Source organism: Apteryx mantelli, chromosome 13 (assembly GCF_036417845.1).
Source record: "Apteryx mantelli isolate bAptMan1 chromosome 13, bAptMan1.hap1, whole genome shotgun sequence".
Classification (NCBI taxonomy): domain Eukaryota; kingdom Metazoa; phylum Chordata; class Aves; order Apterygiformes; family Apterygidae; genus Apteryx; species Apteryx mantelli.
The window spans coordinates 7,702,831-7,727,014 of NC_089990.1; the positions used below are offsets into that span (position 1 = coordinate 7,702,831).

Sequence of the window (24,184 nt, forward strand, 5' to 3'; positions counted from 1 at the left end):
GTGGGGTCACGCAAGGCAGTCTGAGACAGGTCTTTACTCAAACCCTCCTCCCACTTTATTTCAAACATCATAAAATATACACAGAGGAAAAAGGACAAATGAGGGCAAAACACGTTGAATGGGGAGGAGAAACCTCTCCCTAAATGCAGCATCAGCTCAGACGGTGATGGGAAGCAGCTGCCTCAGAACGTCGCCTCTGTCCAGGTGGACGGCATCTTCACCACATGCCTGCCAAGCCTGCAAGAACCAAGGGTGGCAGAGTGAGCCCTTGCACCAAGAAGAAAGGCAGGGCAGCCCCATGCAGACCAGCCCTCCGATTCACTGAAGAGGAACAGGCGCAGGGTGAGGCAGCATTAAGGGCTGCCCTGTCCCCCCTGTCATTACCTATCACGGTGCCCCCGTGGATTTCTGGATTTGCTCCTTTAGAATAAGGATACTTTGCCGTTGCTCTGGGGGCAGCATGGCGATCTGGTCTGCTGTCAGCTGCAGAACCTGCATGATCAGGGCTGCCTGTAGGGAGAGGAGAGAATCAGAGACGCTGTCTGCCAGAGCAACTCCAGGTTACTGGAGCCAGGAAGGGGGGGGTCCTGGTGGGATCAATTCTCCTGTGCAGCAGGACCCAGGTGCTGCCCAAACTCTGAGCAGACCAGGGTGAAATAACCACCTGCTCCAAATGCAGCAGGAACTGTACCTCCCGAGGCTGAGGGGCACCAGCACAAACTCCCTGAGGCAGGCTGTCCTCTGCCACAGCAAGGAGTGTAAGGAACCACCCCCTCCCCTCCTCAGGTGTCTCAGCCTTTCTCTTTTGTCCACTCACCTTCTCATGATCCTGTGGGGTGACCTGGCTCTGTCCAGGGCTAAAGCCCCCAGGCTGACCAGCTCCTTGGACCCCTGCCCCAGGAATGCCCCCTCCTTGCATGCCTGCCCCTGCCATGTTAGGAACCTGTGGGCACAACAGAGGGTGTAAGGGGCTCTCTGGACTTGGCCGCACACATACACCCCCACCCAGCCCCAATCCATGACACCACTGGCACCAGATCAGCCAGGCAGAAGTGTTGTACAAACCTGGCGGGGCCCTTGTGGGCCACTGGCTCCCATATTAAGTGGCCCAGGACCCTGTATCCCACCAGGCATTGGGCCACGTGGGTTGGGACCAGGCCCTCGAGGCTCCAGGCCCCGGGGCTCCATGACCCTGGCCTCCATGGCCCTCGCTTCCAGCACTCGTGGCTCCAGGACCCGTGGCTCCATGCCCCTTGGCTCCAGGCCTCGTGGCTCCATCACCCGGGGCTCCAGGCCTCGTGGCTCCAACCCTCGTGGCTCCAACCCTCGTGGATCTCTTCCAACTGTAGAGGAAAGACAAGGCAAGCTGTGGAAGGGAGCTGTGCTGCAGGGAGAGTTGGAGTGAGCCCGCTGCCTCCTTTGCCTGGGGGGCTAGCAAACGCTGGGAAGGCGCAGGGCTGGGGGCAAAGAGCACATGCCTGGACGAAGTCCTTTGCCCTGTCAGACTGTCCTTCCTTGTCCTGGGGTCATTTCACTGCCCAAACCCCTTTCCTATGTCTTGCGCTGGGGCAGCGGGCTCCACTCTAGACTTTTCGTCTGTTTGCTTTAAGCCACCCATTATTTCATGCCCCCGCTCTCACCTCGAGCATCCATCAAGGGCCCCCGCGGCTCTCCCATCAGTGGTCGGGGTTCTCCCATGGGTCCCCCCCTCATCTCATGGGGGGGGCCACGGCTGTCATGGCCAGGCATATGGTGCATAGGGGCTCCTTGGTGGGGCGGCCCAAGGTAACCTCTGACGCAGAGAGACGAGGAGAGCAAAGCAGGAGGAGAAAAAGCGAGAGAGTGTGAGTCAGACGCTGGCTTGGCATGGTCTGGGCAGAGTGCTGGGATCGCCCCCGAAGCCGGCCATGGGGAAGGAGGGCGAGGCTGGCGCAGGGACGGGTGCTGTCAGTCCCATGTCACAGGGCTGCAGCTATTGCCCTGGAGATGCCCCATTCCCAGGAAAACAGGCTGGTCCCTGTGGTTGGCAGCACACAGGCCTCCAACCAGGCAGCAGTGACTCCCAGAAGGCTCGTGCCATCCCTGCCCTCAGGGAGAGGCCACCCTTGGGCAGGGGGCAGTGCCAAGGGCTCCTCTCCTTCCCTCTCCCCTCACCTGGGCTCCACTTCTCCAGTGACTGAGAGCAGGGTCCCTCCACGAGGGTCATTCGGGGCATCTCCCAAAAGGCCTCGAGGTGGCGGGCCACTAGCAGGTAGAGGTCCACGCTGCATAGGGGCCCTCGGGTCTGGCATGGGCACTGCCAGGGAGACACACAAGAGCTCGTGAGGATCGGCATGACCAGAGCTGTGCTGAGACTGCCCCCCAGAGCCCTCAGGGCTGGAGCGGGGGGTGGCTTCACTGCTCCCCGGCACGCAGGCGGGTGGGCCGTGCTGACTGCTGGGCGAGCAGCCCCTTGGACAAGGCGAGAGCACACCAAAGCCCCTTCCCTGGGTGCTAATTCCAGCCCTTTTTTTCCCCTCTCTGGTTCTACCTCAGGCTCCTTACAACACCAGGCGGCCAAACTGCGTCTGGATACCCCCATGGCAATCCCTAAGAGCGTGAGCTGCAACACCCTGCTGATGGGGGGCTAGGAGCAGAAGCAAGACCTAGAAGGCTCCTGTTAGTGACATCTCAAAGGGGGTTGGACCCTAGGCAAAGACCCTTTCTGGGTAGGCTCTCCTTCTCCACTGGTGACTCTCTGGGCACAGCACTAGCCTGTTCTCTCCTCCTGCCCCCAGAGGAAATCCTGCCTCCTCCTAACCCTGCCAGGCTATGCAGAGTGATGTGCCAGTCCCTGGCCCTGCGCGCAGTGGGGTGAAAGCTGCTCTCTGTGCACTCCACAACAAGCTCCATGAGGGAAGGGAGCTGGCAGGTGCAGGGATACCTTGAACGCGTTCGATAGACGCAGGCCTGGCAGGTCCCACGGGCGAGAGCTGCAGGTTCCCTGGGCAAGCAGCAGGAAAAGAGAAGAGCAGACACGTAAATAGTGTATGCACACACACACTCAGCCTTGGGAACAGCGCTACTGAGGCCCACAGGGGCCTGCACAATCAGCTCTGCTCCCTGGGGTCCCCCAGAACACCTATTCAAAGAGACACTGCCTGCTGCAGGCCTGGCTTTATCAGCTTCTTCCACTATCGCCAACTCTGACACCACGAGCACGACAACCACCTCGGCAAGATCTGTGCAGCTAGGCAAGGCCCTGCCCTTGCTCACTGTGAGCACGTGCAGGCCAGGAGACCGAACCCCGCACGGGATGTCCCGCCAAAATAACTGGCATGTTGTGGGGCAACATTGCGCACTGCAACACACACTGAGTCAAGTCAGCTTCTGCCTCTGCCCACAGCTTCCCAAGACACTCCCCAGCTCCAGTTTTCTGTCTGCCCTCCAGTTTTCTGCTGGGGGGTACCAGCAAAACTGCCAAGAACTGCAGGATTGCTCTCAGGGAGACAGCGACCCCCCAGAGAAAATGAGTCAGCTGCCCTTAAGATATGTAAGGCTGAAGGATCTCAAGAGAGGTTTGCCGTGTTCCTGACACAGGGCCTAAGACACAAATCAAGGCAATAGAGATATTAGCTCCCTGCATGCCTTACTACTGGAAGAACAGGAATGCCTCGGCTGTGCTAAACTCGGTGCCTGCCTTGACAGGGCAGCCCCGCAACGGGTTGAATCGTAAGGAATCTGGCTCCAGGGCTGCGTTGTACAGACCACGTGTGCGGAGGGAGGGCCGAGCAATCACTCACTGGGAAATTCCCTGCCAAGCCTCGCACTCACTGTCGCAAGCAAAAGCAAAGGCCCAGCTCCCTCTGCCGGGCACGGCACAGAGAGCACAGGGAGACTCGGGCAGACACCGCGGCCACACAGCTGCTTCCCAGCGCCCAGACAGCAAAGGAGCAGGACAGGGACTGGAGAAGAGCAAGCTCTCCCTGCCCACACAAGCACAGGGACAGACACGGGCTCACAGACAGACGGAAAACACAGGCACATCCCCCTCAGTGGGGCTCTGCGGGACCGGCGGCTCTCCTGACTTCCAGGGCGCGCCTGCACAACACGGTGCAGAGCAAGCTGGAGGCAAGCTGGTGCACATGCTGGAGCCCTGGAAGCAGGAGAGCTGTTACCACAGCCTTGCGCCTAAGCGAACAAACCCAGGCGCAGCCCAGCACTGCGGGAGCTGCTCCATCTCCAAACCCGGGGCTAGCGAGGCTGCGGGTAGCTGGCAGGGGCTCTCCCGATGTAGTGCTGCTCAGCACCTGCGGCCTTGGCCCCAACCGGAGCGAGGCTCGCGTGAGACATAGCATTAATAAACATGCGCTTTACCTTGTCCGCGCTCCAACGGCACAGGCCCTCCTCCCGGCATCCCAACCTGCGGCTGCATCCCACCTGAGAGGGAATGAACAGAGATCAGACCCCTTCCCGACTGTCCCTACACAACTTACCAACTCCTTTGGCTCAAAATAGCTGCCCACTCCCAGTTCCTGGCGGCACCCAGAGATTTATTTTGTCGGTGTCAGTTCGCCACCGAGCAAAGCCATCTTTCTGAACCACTGCTGGCAGCAGCCCCAATCACAGCCCACGGTACGGGAGCACGCACTGCTCCAGCAGTGGCACCTGCGCAGGGCCAAACACTCCGGTTAGGGGCAAGGTACAGCCAGGCTGCCTGCGGGACCTGTGTGCCCACGGCAGCCTGGGCACCGTGCAGGAAATCCAGGCACTCACCTCCCGGAGCCATGGGGCCAGGGCCCGGGCCCTGCACAGCAGCTGCCATCGTTCCTGGGGCCGGCACTCCCCCCTGCATTGGCGGCTGCATCAGAGGAGGGGCGCCGTTTACGTGCATGCCACCCTACCCAGGAGAGAAACCAGACCTCAGCAAAGCTCCGTCACCAGGCACACGCGTCCCAGCCCGGGAAAGCTGGCACTGATAATACCCCGCTCTCCCACGTGCACCCATGCCAGGCAGAGCAAATCTGTCTCAAAGGCTCTTACTATGGGCTGTGGCTGTGACGACGGGGTATTCTGCGGGTTCAGCTGGGCATTTGGACCTGGCCCTGGTCCTGGTCCTGGCCCAGGTCCTGGTCCTGGCACTGCCTGCTGGTTGCCTGGAATCAGAGGAGGAACACTGGTCTGGCGATGCAGGATTTTCTAGGAGCAGAAGACAGAGAAAGAAGTTCTCTTCCACTCCCCACTTCCGCAACAGACTCCCACCAATATCCCACAACCACAGACAAGGGGACAAACCAGTGCGATCTCCGGATCGACGATCCTCATGACCACCTGGGCCTGCAGCAGGGCATAAGCCAGCTGAGGGTTCTGTAGCAGCATGTTCCTGGCTTCCTGGGGGCTGTTCTGGACACACAGCTGAGGAGAAATGCGCAGATCAGAGCTCCGGCGCAGCCTACGCGGGCTGCGAGGGCACGAGCGGCTGCTGATGGAAGGGGGCGAGCCCACACGCAGAGCAGGCAGCACAGCCCTCCACTTTCACTCACCTTCATCTGCTTCATCAGCTCAAACATCTGTTCAGGTGGCAGGCTGGCAACTGCCCGGCTGATGGACTCGGGGGCATCTTCAGGATTGACAGGGTCCCCATAGGGTGACTCTATGATGGGAGCACCTGTGCCCAAGCCTGCAACGGAGTTTGTGATACAAGCTGTGACCTTGCTTTAGAGGGCAACATGAGCTGGGTGTATTTGATGTGCTCATCGGAAAGGAAATGCCACAGTCACCAGGAAGGGGAGGGGTAGCCAGTGAGAGCAGCGAGAACATCTGGGAGAGAAAATACACAGCTTAGCCCACCCATCCCTCTGCAAAACTGTACTTGTTACATCACTTGGAGCAGATCAGCTCCACGAGGTCTCTCTCTCACCGGCGTCACAGAACAGATGGCACGTTTCCCAGCACTACAGGCCAGCCCAGAATGGCATCAATTTTCTCCACCACAAAATTCAGACTCACTCTTCAGCTCCTCCTTGTTCTTCTCACTGGCCGCGTTGTCCACGCGCAAGGCCCTGCCGCTGAACTCTCGTCCGTTCAGGTTCCGCATAGCACTGAGAGCAGTCTCCTGATCCTGATATTCGCAGAAGCCATAGCCCTTTGGCTTTCCTGTCTCCCTGTCATATACCAGCCTGGACAACAAGGAAGAGAGAACCACCACCACTAAGGGCAGTGCAAGCACTGAGGAGAGTGCTTAATGCCTTCAGCTCCCCCTCACCTGGGAACAGGCTGTTGGGATACACCAAACAGGAGCACTGAGGAGCACAGAGTGAAGGCAGCTGGCACAGTTTAAGGTGTGGGACAGTCAGCCCTAAGCCAGAGCCAAAAGGCTTCCTAGATCCAGGCCGATGGCTGTTCCCAGAGCTTGGGTTTCCAGAAAGGTTATCAGCTTGAGCGCTGCGCTTCTGGTGACACCAAGCTATGTTTCTCATTCCATGAGGGCTGCTCTTCAGACCACAGAGCTGTTCCTGGAGAACCATCAGTTGCTCCCAAGCCCTTGCTCAGCTCAGAGCTCTAAGGAGCCCAGTGCTGAGCCAGGAAGACATCCCCGCAGAGCCACTTGGGTGCTCCTGCCCTACATTCCCAGCGCTCTACACAGAGCCTGTTCAGGACTTGAGGACTTAACAGCTCCAGCTCCGTGCCACAGGAAGGCAGCCCACCTCCAGGCCACAGAAATAGTATGCCCATATTCATGCTGTTGTGTTTGGGCTGTTAAGCCCTACAACTCCTGGTGAGCTTAGCACAGAGTGAACCTCGATGTCTGCGCCCAGAACACAGCTGTCATGAACTCTCCAGGAAAACAAACTCTCCAGGAAAATCAAAATGATGTGTCACAGTGCTGGTGACACCATTCTTCCACCCATGCTCAAGCCCAGTGCAACAGCGTTGCGCTGCTCCTGCCTGGTTGAAGCGTGTTTCTGCAAAGCCTGCTCTGCACTGCCTTATGCACCCAACTGGCGCGTGGGGCTAAGGACCTAATTTGCACCCACCGTCCTGGGGGAAACGGACAAGGATGAGCTTGGGGGAGCACGGGAGATCTCACCTAAAACTGACCACAGGCCCAACCTCGGAGAAAATGTCCTTCAGCTGCTCCTCTGTGGCCTCGTACGGGATGTTCCCCACTGCGGGAGAGAGGACAGCAACCAGTCAGGCCGGCGGCCGCGGGGAGCCAGGGCGCCAGCGCCGTCGCCAGAGGGGGGAGGCAGGCGACGCAGCCACGGGCCGCGCGGCCCGGGGACGGCTTCTCCGGCGGCTCCCGGGGAGCCACGGCGCCCGCTCCGGGGCGGCGGCGACGGCTCGGGGCCGGCGGCGACCCCGGCGGGCTGGGCCCGCAGGAGCCCCGGCGCCGCCCTGCCCGTGCCGCCGCCTCCCGGGCGCCTCCCGCGGCCCGCGGCCGCTCACCGAAGACGGAGCGCAGGGAGCGGTCCACGGCGGGGTCCCGCACCGACAGCCCCGCCATCCTGCCGCCCGCGCCGCCTCACCGCCGCTTCCGGTCCCTCACCCAACACCGTCCCCCCGGCTTCCGCCCGCCGCCGCCCGCGCCAAACATGGCGGCGCCAACGGCGGGAGCGGCGCGGCGGGAAGACGCTCCGGCGGGAAACACGGGTCCGCGGTCCGCGGCCGGCCGCGCCGCCGGCAGCCAGCGCGCCGCGCCGCCGAGCTGCGGTAGGGCCGCGGAGCGGGGCGGCGGCGGCGGCCGGGCCCGGGGGTCCTGGGGGGCCCGGCGCGGTCCCGGGCCCGGGGGGGCTGGGGCGGGGGCGGAGGCAGGCGGCCTCGGGACACCGCCAACGGGACGCCGGCCTGGGACCATACCCGGGGACCCGGCCCCGGGGTGTCCCATCCCCGGGGCACCCCCGGTCCCCGGGTATCCCCAATCCCCGGGGTGCCCGATCCCTGGTACCCCCTATCCCCAAGGTAGCCCCAGTCCCGGGGTACCCAGTCCCCAAGGGCAGCCAGTACCAAGCACCCCTTTTCCCTGAGGTACCCTGTCCCTGGGACACCCCATCCCCAGGTACCCATCCCTCAGGGCACCCCATCCCTGGGATACCCAGTTCCTCAGGATACCCTATCCCCAGGATACTCCACGCCCCCTGAGTACCCCATGCCGCAGGACACCCAGCCCCTGGGACACCCCATCCCTAGGGTACCCCATTCCTCAGGTACCCCGTCCCTGGGACACCCCATCCCCAGGCACCACCGCTCGCGGTACTCCACCCTCGGGTGCCTGGCCCCTGCAGTACCCCACACCTGGGGGTACCTGTCCCCGGGGTGCGCAGCCTCAGGTACCCCGTCCCGGGGGTGTCCCGTGCCTGTGACCCGGGAGGCTGGGATCACCTCGTTCCTGCGCACCTGGCACAGCTGCAGGCCCGGACGGGCTGTCAGAGCCCGGCCCAGGAGAGCAGGCCGAGCCCTGCGGAGCAGCGGCACCCCGTGATAGGTGTGCGATGCTCCCGTGTCTGGCACCCAGGTGTCCGCAGTCCTGCTGGCTGGTGAGGTCTCCTCTTTCCTCGGGCCTGCCGGGATGGATGCGAAGGACACGCGTGGCGCTGTCTCCGCACTTGTCACGGAGCCACGGTTTGCCCAGCGGCTCAGGTAAGCCTGCAGGTGGGAAGGGGAGCCAAAAGGCGTTGAGCTGAGTGTGGCTGCTTAAACGGGTTGTAGGGGGTGAGGGCCAGGCTGCCCCGGCTCGCAGCGCTGGTAGGGGTTTGCATGTCCCAGCCTGTGCTCCAGGCCTGCAGGCCCCTGGGGCTCCAGCGTGTCAGTGCCCTCCCCATTGCGGGGAGCGCTGTCCTGGTGCAGCACCCGTCCCCAGAACAGCCTGCCTGCCCCTTCCAGGAGCAGCGGGACCCAAGAGCGGGAGACGAGCAAGTCCCAGGTGAGGTGGAGGAGAGGGGAGGAAGCTGGAGCAGAGCTGGGCTGAGAGCTGGCTGTGCTGAGGAAATGGCCCTGCATGTGGGAGAGGAGCTGGAGAAGAGCTACGAAGAGGCAGCCTGGTGCCCCACGGTCTGCTGCCCCGGGGTGGTGGGCTCCCAGGCCGCAGCGAGCAGGTGTGCGGAGCCTGGGGGTGCTGCGGAGGGAAGAAATGCCTGACTGTGTCCTTGGCCTTGCAGGGAGTATTTGGAAGGGGAACAGATCCTGGATGTTCGTTACCGGCTGCAGAAGATGCCGGGGGGCAGCGTGGCCTTGCCTGTGCTGGGAGAGAAGCTCACAGAGCAGCACCTGCGGGCGCTGCAGAAGAGCGGGCCCTGGGAGGTGCCCTGCAGGCTGACCCAGCTCCAGGTTGGGAGACCTCTGCCGCCCTGAGCCCTGCCCCTGCGCTGGAGGGCCCCCCGGGGCCCCCGACACCCACGCATGCTGCCTGGAGGCTGGGAGTCGCAGGGTGAGGGGTTGTGTGGGGATGGGAGGCAGGAGGCTGTCCCGAACCTCTCGCTTGCAGCTGGAGGAGCAATCAGCCGGGATACTCAGGGCTCGTGTGGTGCAGGCAGGGAGCTCCGCATTGGGGGCGCGCATCCTCCTGAGGCTGCATCCTTCCTGCTGGGATCGCACCCTCTCCCTATCTCAGAGAGCAGCGTGGGGGCACCGGCAGGGAGGCTCAGCAGGCCCCAGGAGCGAGGGCTGCGGGAACGGGGGCTCTCGGCTCCAGCAGGGAGGCTGCAGGGAAGGAGCCATGTCTCAAGCTTGCTCACCACGTCTCTCCCACAGGACCCCGTCCCCTCCAAGGCAGCCAGTGTGCGGACGCCTGCCCAGAAGCTGTGCCGCGAGCTGCAGCGCTTGGTGGTGGGCTCGGGCGAGAGCTGGTCGGAGGAGTTGGAGCGCGATGTGCCCCGCTCTTGGCAGCGGCACGGAGACCTCGTCTTGCTGAGTGAGGACAACTTTGGCGCTGCGCTGTGGGAGAAGCTGGGTAAGGGGGAGCGCAGTCTGCCTGACCCGCTGCTGCCCCAAGAGCTGCCCTGGCCTTTCCCTAAGCTGCCGCATGGGTGTGTTGCAGGCCCAGCGCTCTGGGAGACGGTTGCCTCGGCTCTGGGTGCCCGGCGTGTGGCCAAGCGAGGGCGGGTATCGCCAGGCGGGATGCGGTCCCCCAGTGTGACCCTGCTGCTGGGCCAGGATGGCTGGGTGGAGCACGTGGACAACGGGATCAGGTAGGCAGGAGCCATGGTGCAGGACACGGCGGCCACGTCAGCCCGGAAAAGGGGCCGTTCTCACCAGGCTGGTGGTTTCTCCTAGGTACACGTTCGACGTGACCAAGTGCATGTTCTCCCCCGGCAACATCACGGAGAAGCTGCGGGTGGCCTCGCTGCCATGCTCCGGAGAGGTCCTGGTGGATCTCTATGCAGGTAACATCTCAGGGGTGATGGAGGGGTTTTGTAGGGCAAGCTTGCAGAGAGCTTGCAGGTACTCATGGGATCCCGGTAGAGGTGAAACATCATTAATTTGGGGTTGAAAAATGACGCAGTTTGGCAAATATTTTGTGATCTGACTTAGAGCTCCTACGCCATCTGGAAGCCCTCAGCTAACCTGGTACTACTGTCCCTCCTGTGTCCCTGCTGTGGCTTGGACACACTGGATGACCTCTGGGCTCAGGCTATGCAGAGCGCTGCTCCATAGCTAGCGCTGCTCACAGGAATCATTTTGATCCCAGGAAAAGACTTGCCCTGTTTTATCAAATTGGATATTGTTTCTAAAAAACTCATATAGATGTCCTGAGTCTGTACCAAGCGTGACAACCTTTTGTGACAAGCTGGTGATAACTGAAGTGTGCAGCAGGTGTGACCACTCCTGCTCTGTGAGATGACTGGGGAGATGGTGTCAGGCTTTTGTGTGGGAAGAGAGTTGCTGTTTTGTACTTGGGGAAGTCAGCGTTTCCAATTTGTGCCACAGAGAAGGAATGTGGCACTTGCAAAACTGCCCTTGATTAATTAAAATAAATGGTAGAAGCAGAGCAGAATCAGGCAGGTCTCAAACTAATGGGCAAAGACTGATTGTAAAATAAGTTCCTGAGTGAGTGAACATTTTCCAAAAGGGATTTTGATTTGGGTGAGAATAAAAATCCATTTTGTGAACATTTCCCCAGTATTTTGGCTCGTTCTGACCCAGAGCAAAGCAGATGCATAGAGAGCCAGGAGGATAATCTGCTCCTGACCTGCATTCGGGGAGGAGCGCAGATTCCAGGAGTCAGTGCCTGGACCGTGCCCTCAGCTGCTGCCTCTCCTGCCCCCAGGGATCGGCTATTTCACGCTGCCGTACCTGGTTCATGCAGCGGCTGCCTTTGCCCACGCCTGCGAGTGGAACCGCCACGCCGTGGAGGCCCTGCAGAGGAACCTGGTGCTGAATGGCGTGCAGGACCGCTGCCGCATCCACCACGGGGACAACAGGCAGGTGAGCAGCACTGCCCGGACGCGGCGCTCTGCCCGCTGCACTGTCTCCTGCTCACCTGCCCTCTCATTCCAGCTGGAGCTGCAGGACGTCGCTGACCGGGTGAACCTGGGGCTGATTCCCAGCTCCGAGAAAGGCTGGCCCATGGCCTGCCGCGTCCTGAAGAAGGACACAGGCGGGGTGCTCCACATCCACCACAACGTGGAGGTTCTCCCTGCACCAGCCCACCTGCAGCCTGGAGTTTCGAGGGATGAGCAGAGACCGACAAAGGAAGCCGGCTCTGTCGGGTGGGAGGACAGAGAGAGGGAACACCAGAGCCCGAAGGACACAGAGAGTTGCGGGAAGGAGATGCAGGTGGCCAGGGTCCGGCCTGAGTGGCAGAGGTGGGCTGAGGCCACTGCAATGCAGATACGGGGGCTGCTGGAAGAGCTGCACGGGCGGCCGTGGAGGACCAGCATCCTGCACATTGAGGCAGTGAAATCCTACGCACCCCATGTGCATCACGTCGTGCTGGACCTCGAGTGCCGTCCCACGCTCCCTGCGTAGCTGGCCACGAGGCCCTGGCATGGCTCGAGGTATCGGCTGGCAGGGAGATGCTGCACTTGTCCCCAGGGTGCTGGCTCGGGGCAAGCAGCAAAGGCAGGGGACAGTTCCCCCGACAGCTCTGAGCTGGGGGAGGCTGCCATTCTGTGCAGAGAACGTTTCATACGGAAGGGAGCTGCAGAGCCAAATAAACCTCAGCATTCATGCAGCCTTCAGGGAATGCCAGGCTTTGCTTCAGTGAATCAGATGCAGGCTTTGTGCTTATTTACCAGCGTGCTTTTTTTTAATGCTGGAAACAGGTCTGTTCGTCTCAGTTTCTTCTCACCGTTTTGCAGAAATCAGGACATTTGCCACTTCTCTAGTTGGTGTCCAGTTAAAATGTAAACACCAGAGCGAGCGCGGGAGTCCTGCCTGGTGCTTGCTGGTGACACTGGATCCCAGGGCAGCGTGCGGAGAGGTTTGGGAGCAAAGCCTTTGCTCGGGCCCCTGCCCTCAATTCTGCGTGCAAGCCCGGAGCCCTGTCGTCTGAGCGTTGCGCGTGCCCCCGTTTCAGAGAGAAGCCCAGCCAGGCGAGGGGGCTGAGGGGGAAGCAGGTGACAGCTGTGCGTGCCCGGCAGCAAACGAAGGACAACGACGCGGACGGGTCCGAATAGGCGCAGGCAGCTCGGGCGCCGCCTGCCAGCGCCGCCCCGGGGGCAGGTGCGGCGGGCGCGGCCCCTTTAAGGCGGCGGCTCCGCCCGCCCCGCGCTGCGGCCGCGACGCCCGGGCCGGAGCCGCGGCAGGTACGGAGCGGGGGGGGGGGGGCTCGCACCCCCCGGCCCGGGGGCGGCGGGGCGGCAGCGGCCCCGCGTCCAGGCGGTGCGGTGCGGTGCGGTGCGGGCGCCCGGGCAGCGCCCCGTGGCCGGGCCGGGCCGGGTCCGCGCGGGCCCCGGGAGGGGGGAGAGGACTCGGGGGGGGGGCAGCCCCGGCAGCAGCCCGCGGGGGCACCGGACCGGCGCGGGGGGCGGCTGCCCGGCATCTGCGCCCGCGCCGCCGGCCCCGACGACGAGGCGCCCCGGCTGGGTCGCCGCCTCCTCCTCCTCCTCCCCCTCCCCGCTCGCGGGGGGACGTTGCCGCGCGGGGAGCAACGGCTCCGCCGCCTCCGTGGGCAGCGCCGCGGCGGGCAGCGGGGCCTGCGGGGCTCGGCGGGAAACGCCGCCCTCTCCGTCCCGTCGCTCGAGCGGGGCCTCGCGGTGCAGCGGGCGAACGCCGCTTCGGTCCCCCCCGAAGGCCCGGCGCCGCGGGGCCGCGGAGCCGGCGGGCAGCGCGGGAGAGGCCTCGCGCCCGGGCGGCGGAGCGGGGAAGGAGCGGGGAAGGAGCGACTTGGCTGCGCGCGGGCACCGCGGCGGCCGGGCCAGGCCGGTGCCGAGAGCGGTTCGCGTCGGGCAGGCCTGCCGCCCTCGTCGCCGCCTCTGCGCTGCTGCTTTTGCTGTTTCCCGTTCTGCGGGATGCAGGTTTGGGGGCTGCCCTGTGGTTGCTACAGGCCCTGGCTGCCGTAGGGACAGAACTAGCTCTGGAAAGCGGCAGCGAGCGGAGCTGGGGATGTGCCGGCGCGCCGCCGTGCTTGCTGTGCCCCTCGGCGCGAGCGGGAGCCCCCCACGTGCCCGGGCAGCCCTGCCGGGCCTCACGGGAGCCCCCACGTCCCGAGCAGTGCGTTTTGGACTCTGACACCCTCTGGGTTGGCTCTGCCCCTAAAAGCAGGTCTCAAGGCGTTGGTCTGGCTCTTGCGCTGCCTCGGGTACGCGGTGGGGCTGTGCTTTACTGCTTTCCAGATGCACGATGATACTTAAATCAATGGAAGTGCAGATGCCAAGTCTACCAGTAAAGCTCGCCCGCAGAGGAGGCGGCAGCAGTGCGTGCTGGACACGGCACACATCCTGGGGAGGTGGCTGGAGGGAGGGAACGGCTTGGGCAGGGTGGTGCTTTCCAAATAAGACGTTTCTATGCCAGACTCGAGAGCCTTATCTGCGGTAAGAGGCACTATTTACAATGTGACAACATCCTCTCCGCTGGCAGCAAGTCCCCGTCTTGCTTTCCCTTCATAGTTAAATTTCAAGCTGTGTGTGCACGCCTCTGAATCCCTTCTTGTAAGGAGGTCCTGGTCGGGCTCCGGTCTGAAGCTGCCCTCCCCTCCGCTGCCTCCGTTATCTCTGGCTGTAGCGACGGTGCGCGGTACTGCCCAGGAGACAGGAAGGTCACTCCCAGGCAGCGTCGGGAGCGTGGGCTTCCTGCCGCCTGCGCCGCGCAAAGCAAAACGAGCTGTAGATATCCCCTTGGCTGGAGGAAGCCACGGGTGGGAGCCAGCCCAGGACCTGCGGTGGCGCGCAGGACAGCGTAGACGGCTTTCCCGGTGCCGCGGGGTGACAGGGGTGTGCTGCAGACCAGCAGAACCTGTTCCTGCCCTGGGGGATGGTGCTCCTTGCCCTCAGCGCTGGGAGGTGCGCGTTTAGCCGGAGGTGGGAACGGGAGGTGCCCTACATATGGGCTGGAAACCGGCATGCAGATGCAGTGAGCGTGCAGCCCAGGCGCCCACCTCTAGCTCAGGCTGGAGCTCGTGTGGTCTCCTGGCCATGCCAGGCTCCGGGTGTCAGCAGGGCCGTGGTGTGAGGTGCCCCGGGCCTGACCCTCCTCTGCAGCTGTTGCGACTGCACTCCTAGACTCCAGCTGTCCTGCTTGGGGAAGGGAGGAGCAGCTTTTCAAGCTGTTGCTCTGCTTGTGCAGCCTGGGCGAGCAGGAGGGGCAGCTGCAACGCTCCTTTCTTCCCCCGCCTAGGCCCTGGAGACGCTGGGCATAAGCGGCAGTCACGCGAGAGGTATTTGGGGTGGTGTGCTGGAAAAAGGAGGTCTGAGAGCCCTGCCCAGAGAAGGCAGCGGAGACGGCGTGCCCCGGGCAGGAGGCTGGCTGTGCAGGCTGTGTTGCAGGCGTGGGGGGGTTGAGCCACGCTGAGCTGGCTGGCGTCGGTACAGCTGCACGGCACGGTGAGAAATGAGGACGATTTGGGCTTGAAGCAGCATTGTGAGCATCTTGGCTGTTGCTGGTTTGGGCACCTTGGCTCTGCGTGGTGATCTGGGCCCAGCTGTGGCACCTCTGCAGCCAGGGACCCAGGAACAGCAGCCAGGCTTGTGCTGGAGGGGACTGGGCATCAGGTATTCATCGGGTGCTGCTGATGCGAGGGTGCAGCCTCCTGTGATGTGGCTGTGTTAACTGGCTTGCTTGCTCCTAGCACGAACAAGTCCAGCTACTCCTGGTGAGGGCGAGTGATCTCGGGGACAAGTGATGTCGGAGGCTGTGGATCTGTCTTTCCTGTCGGATGCAGAGAGGGATTTGATCCTGCAGGTCCTGCAGCGAGATGAGGAGCTCCGTAAAGCAGAGGAGAGGAGAATCAGGTGAGAACGTGGCTGGGCCAGGCAGGCTACTCGCTTCCCTGGTTTGCTCTAAAGTGACTGGAGGGGTGAGGGCTTGTGCAGTGGGGCTGGTTTGAACTGTGCTCTCGCTGGAGAGGTGGCTTTGCGCTAGTCTGGTGGTCTGGTGCAGCTCTGACTGCCCCTCGTGTTTGTGTCCGAGCAGGCGCCTGAAGAATGAGCTGCTGGAGATCCGGCGCAAGGGGGCCAAGCGGGGCAGCCAGCGCTACAGCGAGCGGACGTGCGCCCGCTGCCAGCAGAGCCTGGGCCGTGTGAGCCCCAAGGCCAACACCTGCCATGGCTGCAACCACTTGGTGTGTCGGGACTGCCGTTCCTATGGCCCCAACGGCTCCTGGCGCTGCAAAGTCTGCACCAAGGAGGCGTGAGTACATGGGCTGGGGGCCAAGCGGCAGGTACCTTCTGCTCCTCCTGTCCCCTTCCTCCTCCCAGTCACCCCAGCTTGACACCCCGTTGCCATCCCTTCCTCCTGCCCCTGCACAGCTGGGCTCTCGTCCAGCTCTGGGCTCTCAGCCTAGTCTGCGAGGCAATTGTCCCTGCTTTAGCTTACCCAGGTTCTCCTGAGGTGGATGCCCTCCACTGGGTGGTTTTTAAAAAATACTGGGCCCTATCCCACTCTTGGGTCTCCTTCCTCCTCGCTACTCTTCACCCCTTATTTGACTCCACATATCTCCCCTGTGTCCCTTGTACAATTTGTGTTTCAAACACCCCAGGTTTTCTCCTTTTCTCCTTTGCCTCACCTGCCTTGCAAAACCCATCTTGGGCCTGTTATCTTCCCTGGAGCAGGACCTTGTCTTTGCACAGCCATGCACTGAATGTGCCCAGTTTGTCTGTGCTGTTCTTGGCCTGTTCCTGCCAGCGAGGGCAGCTGCAGGCCTGCTATGAAGTGCTGAGGATGGCCCCTCACTGCCCCCCTATCCTGCAGAGAGCTGAAGAAGACAACAGGTGACTGGTTCTACGACCAGAGGGTCAATCGCTTTGCCAACAGGCTGGGCAGCGACATTGTGCGGCTGTCTCTGCGGTACAAGACTGCAGGTAGGGGCTGTTGGTGAGGAGGTGTTGTGTAGGCAGTTGCCAGAGCTGCCTGGTGTGGAGTCGGTTGGGAACACCTTCACCCCACGGCTCTGGGCTGCCCTGCTGGGGTGCTTGCCCCTTCTGACTCTTCTCTCCTTTCAGCCAGCAAAAGGGAGACAGTGGGACAAACCCTCCTCCAGAAGGCACAGCTTAGCGATTCCAAAAGCTCCTCTGCAGCCCAGCAGAAGAGCCCCCAGGAGCCAAGGAAGGGGCCCAGGTGAGGAAGCCTGTTCTGTGGGAGCCTGCTCCCACCTTTGTGTTCACAAGCCAGCAGGGACCTTCTGCTCGGGCCTGTCCTCACCCCATCTCATCCTTCTTGTTCGGGAAGCATCCTGCTCCTCCTCTCTCAGGGTTTATGAGGAAACGGAGCAGATCTTGTGTCTGGGAGGGTTACAGATAGCCTGTCTGGGCCTAAAGGCTCTGGCTGGAGCAGTGGGTGCAGAGGAGATGGCTTGTCTCTAGCATTAACAAATGGGTGCTCTTTTCCTTGCTTGTGGCTCCTGCTGCTTTCTGTCCAGAGTCCCCTGCAGCTCCTACCTTCCCCTAGGCTAGGCCTGGCTGGACGGGGTGAACATTGGTCAAAGGGCTTTGGAGAAGGGGTGGAATTCTGCTGTTGCTCATGCTCCCGGCTCTAGCCCCTGTTGTCTGCTACAGTGATGGGAGAGAAGCTGCCACCCTGCTCTGATTCATGGCGTAGAAGGTCTCTCTCAGACTGGCCTTCTTGCCAGACAGGACATACCTGTGGTTTTGTTTGTCTGCAGTTTGTTTCCTGGTGCCTCAGACCCTCGGGATGGCAGGAGTGACACAGAGTCTGTGGAAAGCATGAGCCTGGACAGCTACAGACCTAGTCCTGGTGGTGTAGGGGGCAGTTGTAGGTAAGGGGTTCCCTGGGGAAGGTCTGGGCAGTTTGCCTGTGGCAATACTGGTCTGGCTGAGAATGAGTACCTTCGTCTGAAGGGTGGTTTTGTCTGATCACCTTTTTGGTCTAGTGAGGGAGAGGTTGGCTCTTCTTGCTGGGCTGCAACGTTGCCCTGGGCAGGCAGGTCCTCTGCTCTCAAGGCTGGGATGCTCCAGCCTTGCTTGCAGGGCTGCTCAGAGCTTGTTGTGAGAGCGCAGTTCCCAGCCAATACTTGGTTTCCAGCAGTGCTGCTTTTGGCTCCAGGCTGGACTGAGATAGGTTATTTCTCTATGGTGTCTGCAGGACGAACTCTCTGGATAAAGCTGCTCCCCTCAAAGAGGGAAAACAGGTTGCTGCACCAGCAGGGCCTGCTGCGTCCAGTCTGACCCTCCCTGCCCGCTCCAGACATACGCTTCCTGCTGCTGATGGACGGGTGCGTGTCACTGCTCTTCCAAGGCTCAGCTTTGTCCTGTGGGCTCTGCGGCTGGGAGCTCTGTGGAGCCCGAGTCCTGCTCCACTCTGAAATGGCAAAGGCTTTTTCTTCCTAGGAGGCTTCTGTGGGAAACCGAAGTAGCATGTTGGTGGATGAGCATGAAACTATATTCAAGAAGAATCCCCGGAGGGTTGTGAGACCTGCGGGTGAGAGCACTGAAGACAAAGGGGAGACTTGTGAGCTGATCTGTGTGGGGGTGGACAACCAGTTCTCTCTGGGCTGTGTTGTGGCTTTGGCGCAGATATAAGAGGTTCGGGCAGCTCCTTGCAGTGAGGGAGCAGTGGGGCTCTGCCTGTCTTGTAACATGCCTCCTCACCCTGTCTTCCCATCTTTCATGCAGACTACACCAAGTCAGTGATTGACCTGCGCCCGGAAGGCTTTGTGGGTGAAAGCAGCTCTTTGGGAGACAGAAGCAAATCAGTCCCTGGCCTCGCCACGGAGCTGGTAAGATCCCTCAGGGTGCTGTGGACATGTGTGTGAGGCAGAGAAGCTGGCTGTATGGGTGACTGTGCCCAGCCTCCCTGGCCCTCCCCACACGGGTGGTTTGTCCCTCATTGCAGGATGAGGAAGAGGAGGACATCGATAACCTGGTGGAGATCCATCGCCAGAGGGTGGCCCGGGGCAGCATGCGCAGCGGCACATCCTCCGTGAGTCCCCGTGGCTTGGCCACGCTCTCCCTCCCCTTGTGATGCTCCAGGAAGAAAACATGGAGAAGGGTGGCTTTGGCTGGTTGTAGGAGGGAGGCAGGGCTGGCTGCACGTGGGATGCAGGGGCAAGAGAGCTGGACACCGAAGCTTGGTTCCTTTCCACGGAATTTAAAATATGGAGGCCCAGCTATTTCCCATGGAGCCTGAATATGAATGAAAGATGCTGGGTCACCAGCTGCAGCCAAGGAGGGCTGGTGTCAGGATCAGAGAGGGATTAGGAAAAGCTGCTGTGTAGAAGAGGCCTTGGGTATAGTGCTTTGCAGGCTTACAGGGAGGAGCTTGCTGAGGAGAAAGAGGGGATGCTAAAGCTGCCCGGGTTCAAGCCTGCCGTGTCTTCCAGAGCACCCTGGGGAGCCTGGTCAGCGTTTACAGTGAGGCCGGTGACTTCGGGAACATCGCAGTCACAGGGGGAATCTCCTTTTCCCTGAGCTACGAGCAGAAGACACAGACCTTGTTCATTCACGTGAAGGAGTGCCGCCAGCTGGCCTACGGCGACGAGGCCAAGAAGCGCTCCAACCCGTGAGAGCTGGGAGGGCAATGGCGGGGCGAGCGGGGAGGGGCAGGCGGTGGTGCTGTGTGGACTGTGGGCACAGGGTGTCCAGGAAAGCTGGGAGCAGTAAGTGGGGGGTGTTGGCGAGGCAGGAGGTCTGGGCTTGTTCTGGGGGGCAAGCAGATGATACAGGCTGGTTCTGGGGAGACCCTGGTGAAATGCTCCCTGCTCCTCCCTTCAGATATGTGAAGACCTATCTTTTGCCTGACAAATCCCGACAAGGGAAACGCAAGACGACCATCAAACGCAACACCGTCAACCCCCTGTACAACGAGCTGCTGAAGGTAAGTGGAGATGGGCTGGAGGAAGGATGCAACCATCTCCAGGCCCCTTCTTCCCCTCTGGAGGCTGGGCAGACACTCAGCCAGTGGGGACACTACGCAACAAGCTGTCCTCTGCCTCTAACCCTTAATTCAGCCCTTGTTCCCCTGGCAAAGGGGGAACAGCCTCCCACTCCAAGGCTGTGGTCACCAGCAGGGAATGCGCTCCAAACCCTGAGGAGGTGGAGGCTCTCTGTCCAGGCATTGTGCCCTGAAACCTAGAAAACGCCATCCTGGCCTGGATCACTGCTTTACTGTCACTGTGGTGTCAAGGTCTTGGCTGCCATGGTGGTGTGGAGGCACAGCTGAAGTTGTGAACCTGTGTCTCTCTCACAACCTGTGTTCCTGGCTCTGCTGGCATTCCCCAGAGCAGGTGCCTTCTGTTTAGCCCACCAAGCTGACCTTGCTTTTCCTTGGAAAAGGCTCCTTACTGCAAGGCTCTTGCAGCCTGGTTACGTTAGTGGGGAGGGCAGCACGGCTGCAGAAGCAGAGATAAGCAGTGCTGGGCCCCAGCAGCAGAAACTTTCGGTGCTGCCCTTTGCATTCCCAGTCCCTGCTGCGGCTGGCACAGGACGTGTGGGAAAGGCTGGCCTCCTTCCCCGAGCCCTGCCGTGCAGAGGCAGCGCATCACTGAGGTCAGGCACTCTCTGGGCAGGAAGTAAGTGGGAACTGGAAAGCATAGCTTGGTTTCCAGGCTCTTGTGGCTCAGGATCCGCAGCCCCTGAGCTTGCTTAGATCTTACGCCCTGACCACCTGAGGCTTAGTGGGCTTCCTGCCTGCGGTAGGAAGGAGTGAGGTGGTCGAGTGCTACGAGTCCTGTCCCTGGCTCTGCGTGGGCTCTGAGGGCGGCTCACCTGAAGGGCATGTGCTCTTACAGCAGGGGCTGCTGTCCTGGGACTTTGAGCTTTCAGCAAGCTTGAAAAGGAAGACAGTCGTCTTTGTGCCTCAGTTGCCCCTCAAGCTTTTCTCCCTTTCTGTTTGAGGACTGCGAGCTGTCTGCAGTGCCTGCTGTGCACTGACGGTGTATGCCAAGTCTGTACCCCGTCTGGCATTGCCTGCTGTGAGGAAGCTGCCAGACAAAGCCCTGCCTGTGGCAGTAGTCCAGGTGCTGTGTAGGAGCCCAGAAAAGGTGGGACAGCAGAGCCTGAGGGCACCATCCCTCTTCAGTCCTGGGGAAGTTCCAAGCAGCATCCTGGAAGCTACCGCTGGTTCACCTGTGTGGTTTTTTTTGTTTTTTTTTTTTCCTTTCCGTCTCTCTTCCTAGTACGAGATTAATAAGTCCCTCCTGCTTGCAAGGACACTGCAGTTCTCAGTCTGGCACCACGATCGCTTTGGCCGAAACACGTTCCTGGGGGAGGTGGAGATCCCAATGGACTCCTGGAACTTCGACAGCCACCTGGAGGAGTTTCTCCCCCTGCATGGCAAGGTACTGACCCTGTAGCCCCAGCATCCATCTGCCTGCACAACCTCCCTTGTGGGACTCCAGTGTGGAAGAGAAAAGCTCCCAGGGCTTTTGCTGTCTGTCGCTGCTGTGATAGGGCTTTCTCGCGAGCCTTTGTGTCCTTTGTAGTGTCGCTCTTGCATGATCTTAGTGGGCAGAGTCTGAGTGCTACTGCAAGGCTTGAGCTAATTCAAACCTGTGGAGAGATGAAGACCCCAGCCCAGAGAGCCATACTGTCATAGTAAAGAAAGCAGAGCTTCTGTCCGAGTCTGGCTCCCTTCTTCTCAGTATACCTCCTGTGGGATGTCAGATATTGTCATTCTGCTTGCTTGGCTACTCCCACACTGAAGCTCTTCCCCCTCTCCCTGCCCCAGCAAGGAAGAATTTAAGCCAAATTCAGGGAAACAAATGGGGGAAATTGGATTCAGCATCCTGTTGGGGGCTGCAGAACAGGATAGTAAGTGGCTGCAGCCTCTGACATTGTATAGCGGGGTTGCAACAGCAGATGCTTCCGCTGCTGGAGTTATTTAGGAGTCTGGTTTTCTTGACTAGCTTGGGTATTCCAACCTCAGCCCTCTGCGCTGCTGGGGCTCAAACAACTTGTGGTGGCTGAGCTAAATGGGGTTTCCCAAGGGATGTAGTCAAAACAGCATCCCAGAGGAGCTGTTTTTTTGAGTCTGATCTGGTGATTACTGGAGCGGGTCTGCAGACATTTGTGCTGGCTAAGCCAGCTCTAGAAAAAACCAAGCCTTTTGGCCAAGCATGAGTAGTTTGCTCTGTGCAGACCAGGCTGTTGCTGCATTCACTTTGGCTTCTCTAATAGTTCTGTGATAATCCAGCCATTGCCTCTTTGCAGATTGGGACCGATGCTGCTGGCTTCCACCAGTACAAAGGGGAGCTGGTTGTCTCTATGAAGTACATCCCGTCTCCCAAGCATCCTGGGGCTGGGAATGGCAGGAAGGGTGAGTGGTGAAGCGCTAAGATCTCTGTGTAGCCTGGGGTTATTTGTTGCCCTCCACAAAAAATTCCCATCGCTGAACACCTAGCAGCCCTATGGGAATTGCTCATGGCCACACAGGAAGCTGGTTCTGGGTGGATTTCTTGGGTTGTAGCACTTCAGTTTTCTTTTCTGAAACATCTGCTCTGGGTCACTGCAGGCCTCACTCCACTCAGGCTGGCTGTGCGGTTCCAGTGTTTTCCTGTGTCGACCAGGTTTGCGAGTGCTGTTCCCTGTACTGGGGTGAACTGTCAGGCCCTGTCTTGAGTGACTCTCTGCCTTTGCCTCAGCAGCCAGGGCCGGTATGGGAGGAGGCAGGAGGAGTTCTCACCTGGGATCTGTACCTGCCTTGGAGGTGAAGGCCATTCTGCAGGACCTTTCAGGAAGGAAGCTGTGGCCAAAATGGGGGTTAATGCAATCTTGCTGTATTGGGGCTCTTACAGGCAAAACAGGGGAAGGCGGTGAGCTCCAGGTCTGGATCAAAGAAGCAAAGAACCTCACAGCTGTCAAATCCGGGGGGACATCAGACAGCTTTGTGAAGGGGTGAGTGTGGGTAGCAGGTTGGGAAGTGGGGAAGGGAGGCTAAGGAAGATGTGAGTAAAAGCACTGTCTCCCTGACTGCATCCCAGGGCACTTCCTAGAACTGGTATGGAGATTTAGGGGAGGGAGGTGGTCTCTCTGTTAACTGCCCTGTGCTGTCTGTGTTTTCACTCTGAACATCACTGTCTGTCAGTCTCTTCCTGGAGACAAAGAGCTGTTGGTAGCACACTCTTGGGTTTTGGACACCTGAGAGGAGCTGCTCAGCGTTTGTGAGGTCTGTGGCTTGTTCAGTGTGGTCAGAGGCTGCATACATGGGTCCCCTGAGCGGGAGAGGTGAGATGGACGTGCTCTTCCCATGGGCTTGGCTTTCTATCCAGACTAGCAGGGCCATGAGCCAGAACTGGGTCCTCAGGGAGCTGCCATCCACTTGTCTTAGCTGAGGTTGCTCAGGCAACCAGGAAGCTGCGACTTGGGCTGTGCTGGGGCAAGAGGGGTCTCATCTGTGTCTCCAGTGCTAAGGCTGCTCTGTTGGTTCTGTCTGTAGACAGGCACGTGTTGGGGAAGCACATGAGGCAATGCAGCGGCAGGTAGAGCAACCTCTTGCCCTGCGTGCTTGCAGTCTGCTGAGCTGCTTAAGGAGTTGGGGCAGAGACCCAGCTCCCTCCAGGCCATGGTATTCCTTCTTCTCAGACCACACTGGGGAAGGTGGGACCCAGGCCTGGTCCCTGTGGTGCTGAGGGCAGGCATCAGGCCTAGCTGCCTCAGCTCCTGAGGGAGAAGGTGGCTGTTGTAGGGGGTGCTAATTCTGAAGGGACTGTTTTCCCAGCTACCTCCTGCCACATAAAAACAAGGCCTCTAAGAGGAAGACTCCTGTGGTGAAGAAGACCCTGAACCCTCACTACAACCACACCTTTGTCTACAATGGCATCAACCCAGAGGACCTGCAGCACATCTGCCTGGAGCTGACAGTCTGGGACCGGGAGCCACTATCCAGCAATGACTTCCTGGGAGGCGTTCGCTTGGGCGTGGGGAATGGTGAGGACCCCTGGGGATTATGCTCCCAGGGGACAGCTGGGATCTGTTTTGGGGGGCATGAGAAAGGCTAAAGCCTGCAGTCCTGATGGGAGGTGGAGATGCCCCCTGTATTGCGTGGCCTCTCAAACCCTTGGGACAAGCATCCTTGCCTGGAGCTGCCTTTCTGCTGTAGGGAAGCTGCTCGTGTGCAGAGGCCTACAGTAACCTGTCTGTCACCTTTCTCCAAGGCATGAGCAATGGGCAAGCTGTGGACTGGATGGACTCTACAGGTGAGGAGCTGAACCTGTGGCAGAAGATGTGCCAGTACCCAGGCTCGTGGGCAGAAGGGACACTCCAGCTCCGTTCCACCATGGCGAAACTGAGGCCATAGGCATTGGCACGGGCACCAGGATTGACCCTACAGGTGACACAGGCACTCTGGAGCTGCAGTCACAGCACAGCCAAGGGCCAAGGCCAGACCCAGGCAGAGGTGCCAAACTTATTTTATTTTACTTTTTTCCATATTTTAATAAACATGACCTTCCTTCTAAACAGGCTTGGGCAGAAAGGCTTCTTGGGTTCAGCTGCTTTTATTTTAAAGTGGTTTCCTTTTGTCTTAGAATCTGGACTGAATTTAAGGCCGAATTTGAGTCCTTGTGGACTTTCCCTTCTTTTTTTCCCCAGGCAAAGTGCTTTGAAATGTGTGGGGCTTTTTTTTTTTGGTTTTGGGGTTTTTTTGTTTTTGTTTT

General features: G+C 60.4%; 3 protein-coding genes across 7 annotated transcripts; 2 read left to right on the forward strand and 1 right to left on the reverse strand.

Moving 5' to 3' along the window:
* Positions 1-32: 32 nt before the first annotated feature.
* CSTF2 (cleavage stimulation factor subunit 2) lies at positions 33-7,533 on the reverse strand. Of its 3 annotated transcripts, XM_067304101.1 has the most exons (15): positions 7,429-7,533; positions 7,070-7,148; positions 5,989-6,158; positions 5,523-5,659; positions 5,275-5,394; positions 5,023-5,178; positions 4,756-4,879; positions 4,357-4,419; positions 2,924-2,983; positions 2,155-2,296; positions 1,641-1,792; positions 1,066-1,343; positions 818-943; positions 385-510; positions 33-237 (listed from the first exon to the last, which is right to left on the reverse strand). In XM_067304101.1, the coding sequence occupies exons 1-14, from the start codon at positions 7,484-7,486 to the stop codon at positions 388-390; spliced, it is 1,788 nt and encodes a 595-aa protein (XP_067160202.1). In that variant the 5' UTR covers positions 7,487-7,533; the 3' UTR covers positions 33-237; positions 385-387. The 3 variants fall into 3 exon arrangements, with proteins under 3 accessions (XP_067160202.1, XP_067160203.1, XP_067160204.1); XM_067304102.1 differs by lacking the exon at positions 2,924-2,983; XM_067304103.1 differs by lacking the exons at positions 1,641-1,792; positions 2,155-2,296; positions 2,924-2,983.
* Positions 7,534-7,592: 59 nt separating this feature from the next.
* Positions 7,593-12,207, forward strand: TRMT12 (tRNA methyltransferase 12 homolog). Its single transcript, XM_067304104.1, has 8 exons — positions 7,593-7,692; positions 8,495-8,619; positions 9,138-9,306; positions 9,730-9,928; positions 10,016-10,166; positions 10,252-10,361; positions 11,246-11,403; positions 11,476-12,207. The coding sequence occupies exons 2-8, from the start codon at positions 8,549-8,551 to the stop codon at positions 11,944-11,946; spliced, it is 1,329 nt and encodes a 442-aa protein (XP_067160205.1). The 5' UTR covers positions 7,593-7,692; positions 8,495-8,548; the 3' UTR covers positions 11,947-12,207.
* A 445-nt stretch (positions 12,208-12,652) lies between these two features.
* On the forward strand, positions 12,653-23,987 carry SYTL4 (synaptotagmin like 4). Of its 3 annotated transcripts, XM_067304105.1 has the most exons (17): positions 12,653-12,725; positions 15,206-15,368; positions 15,550-15,765; positions 16,327-16,436; positions 16,578-16,692; positions 17,237-17,350; positions 17,677-17,806; positions 17,922-18,012; positions 18,207-18,310; positions 18,427-18,513; positions 18,914-19,092; positions 19,305-19,407; positions 20,708-20,869; positions 21,741-21,846; positions 22,325-22,424; positions 23,248-23,456; positions 23,684-23,987. In XM_067304105.1, the coding sequence occupies exons 2-17, from the start codon at positions 15,259-15,261 to the stop codon at positions 23,824-23,826; spliced, it is 2,079 nt and encodes a 692-aa protein (XP_067160206.1). In that variant the 5' UTR covers positions 12,653-12,725; positions 15,206-15,258; the 3' UTR covers positions 23,827-23,987. The 3 variants fall into 3 exon arrangements, with proteins under 3 accessions (XP_067160206.1, XP_067160207.1, XP_067160208.1); XM_067304106.1 differs by lacking the exon at positions 17,237-17,350; XM_067304107.1 differs by lacking the exons at positions 22,325-22,424; positions 23,684-23,987 and having other exon boundaries at positions 23,248-23,392.
* The last annotated feature ends 197 nt before the right edge of the window (positions 23,988-24,184 follow it).

Coding starts and splice junctions, on each gene's coding strand:
- CSTF2 (XM_067304101.1), bottom strand. CDS start 7,486: ATGGCGGGGCTGTCGGTGCGGGACCCCGCCGTGGACCGCTCCCTGCGC. Junction 6,159..7,069: donor GGGCCTGTGGTCAGTTTTAG/GTGAGATCTCCC, acceptor CTTGTTGTCCAG/GCTGGTATATGACAGGGAGA. Junction 2,297..2,923: donor GTCTATCGAACGCGTTCAAG/GTATCCCTGCAC, acceptor TCTCCCTGGCAG/TGCCCATGCCAGACCCGAGG.
- TRMT12 (XM_067304104.1), top strand. CDS start 8,549: ATGGATGCGAAGGACACGCGTGGCGCTGTCTCCGCACTTGTCACGGAG. Junction 9,307..9,729: donor GCAGGCTGACCCAGCTCCAG/GTTGGGAGACCT, acceptor TCTCTCCCACAG/GACCCCGTCCCCTCCAAGGC. Junction 9,929..10,015: donor TGCGCTGTGGGAGAAGCTGG/GTAAGGGGGAGC, acceptor GGTGTGTTGCAG/GCCCAGCGCTCTGGGAGACG.
- SYTL4 (XM_067304105.1), top strand. CDS start 15,259: ATGTCGGAGGCTGTGGATCTGTCTTTCCTGTCGGATGCAGAGAGGGAT. Junction 19,093..19,304: donor GCCAAGAAGCGCTCCAACCC/GTGAGAGCTGGG, acceptor TCCTCCCTTCAG/ATATGTGAAGACCTATCTTT. Junction 21,847..22,324: donor GGCTGGGAATGGCAGGAAGG/GTGAGTGGTGAA, acceptor GGGCTCTTACAG/GCAAAACAGGGGAAGGCGGT.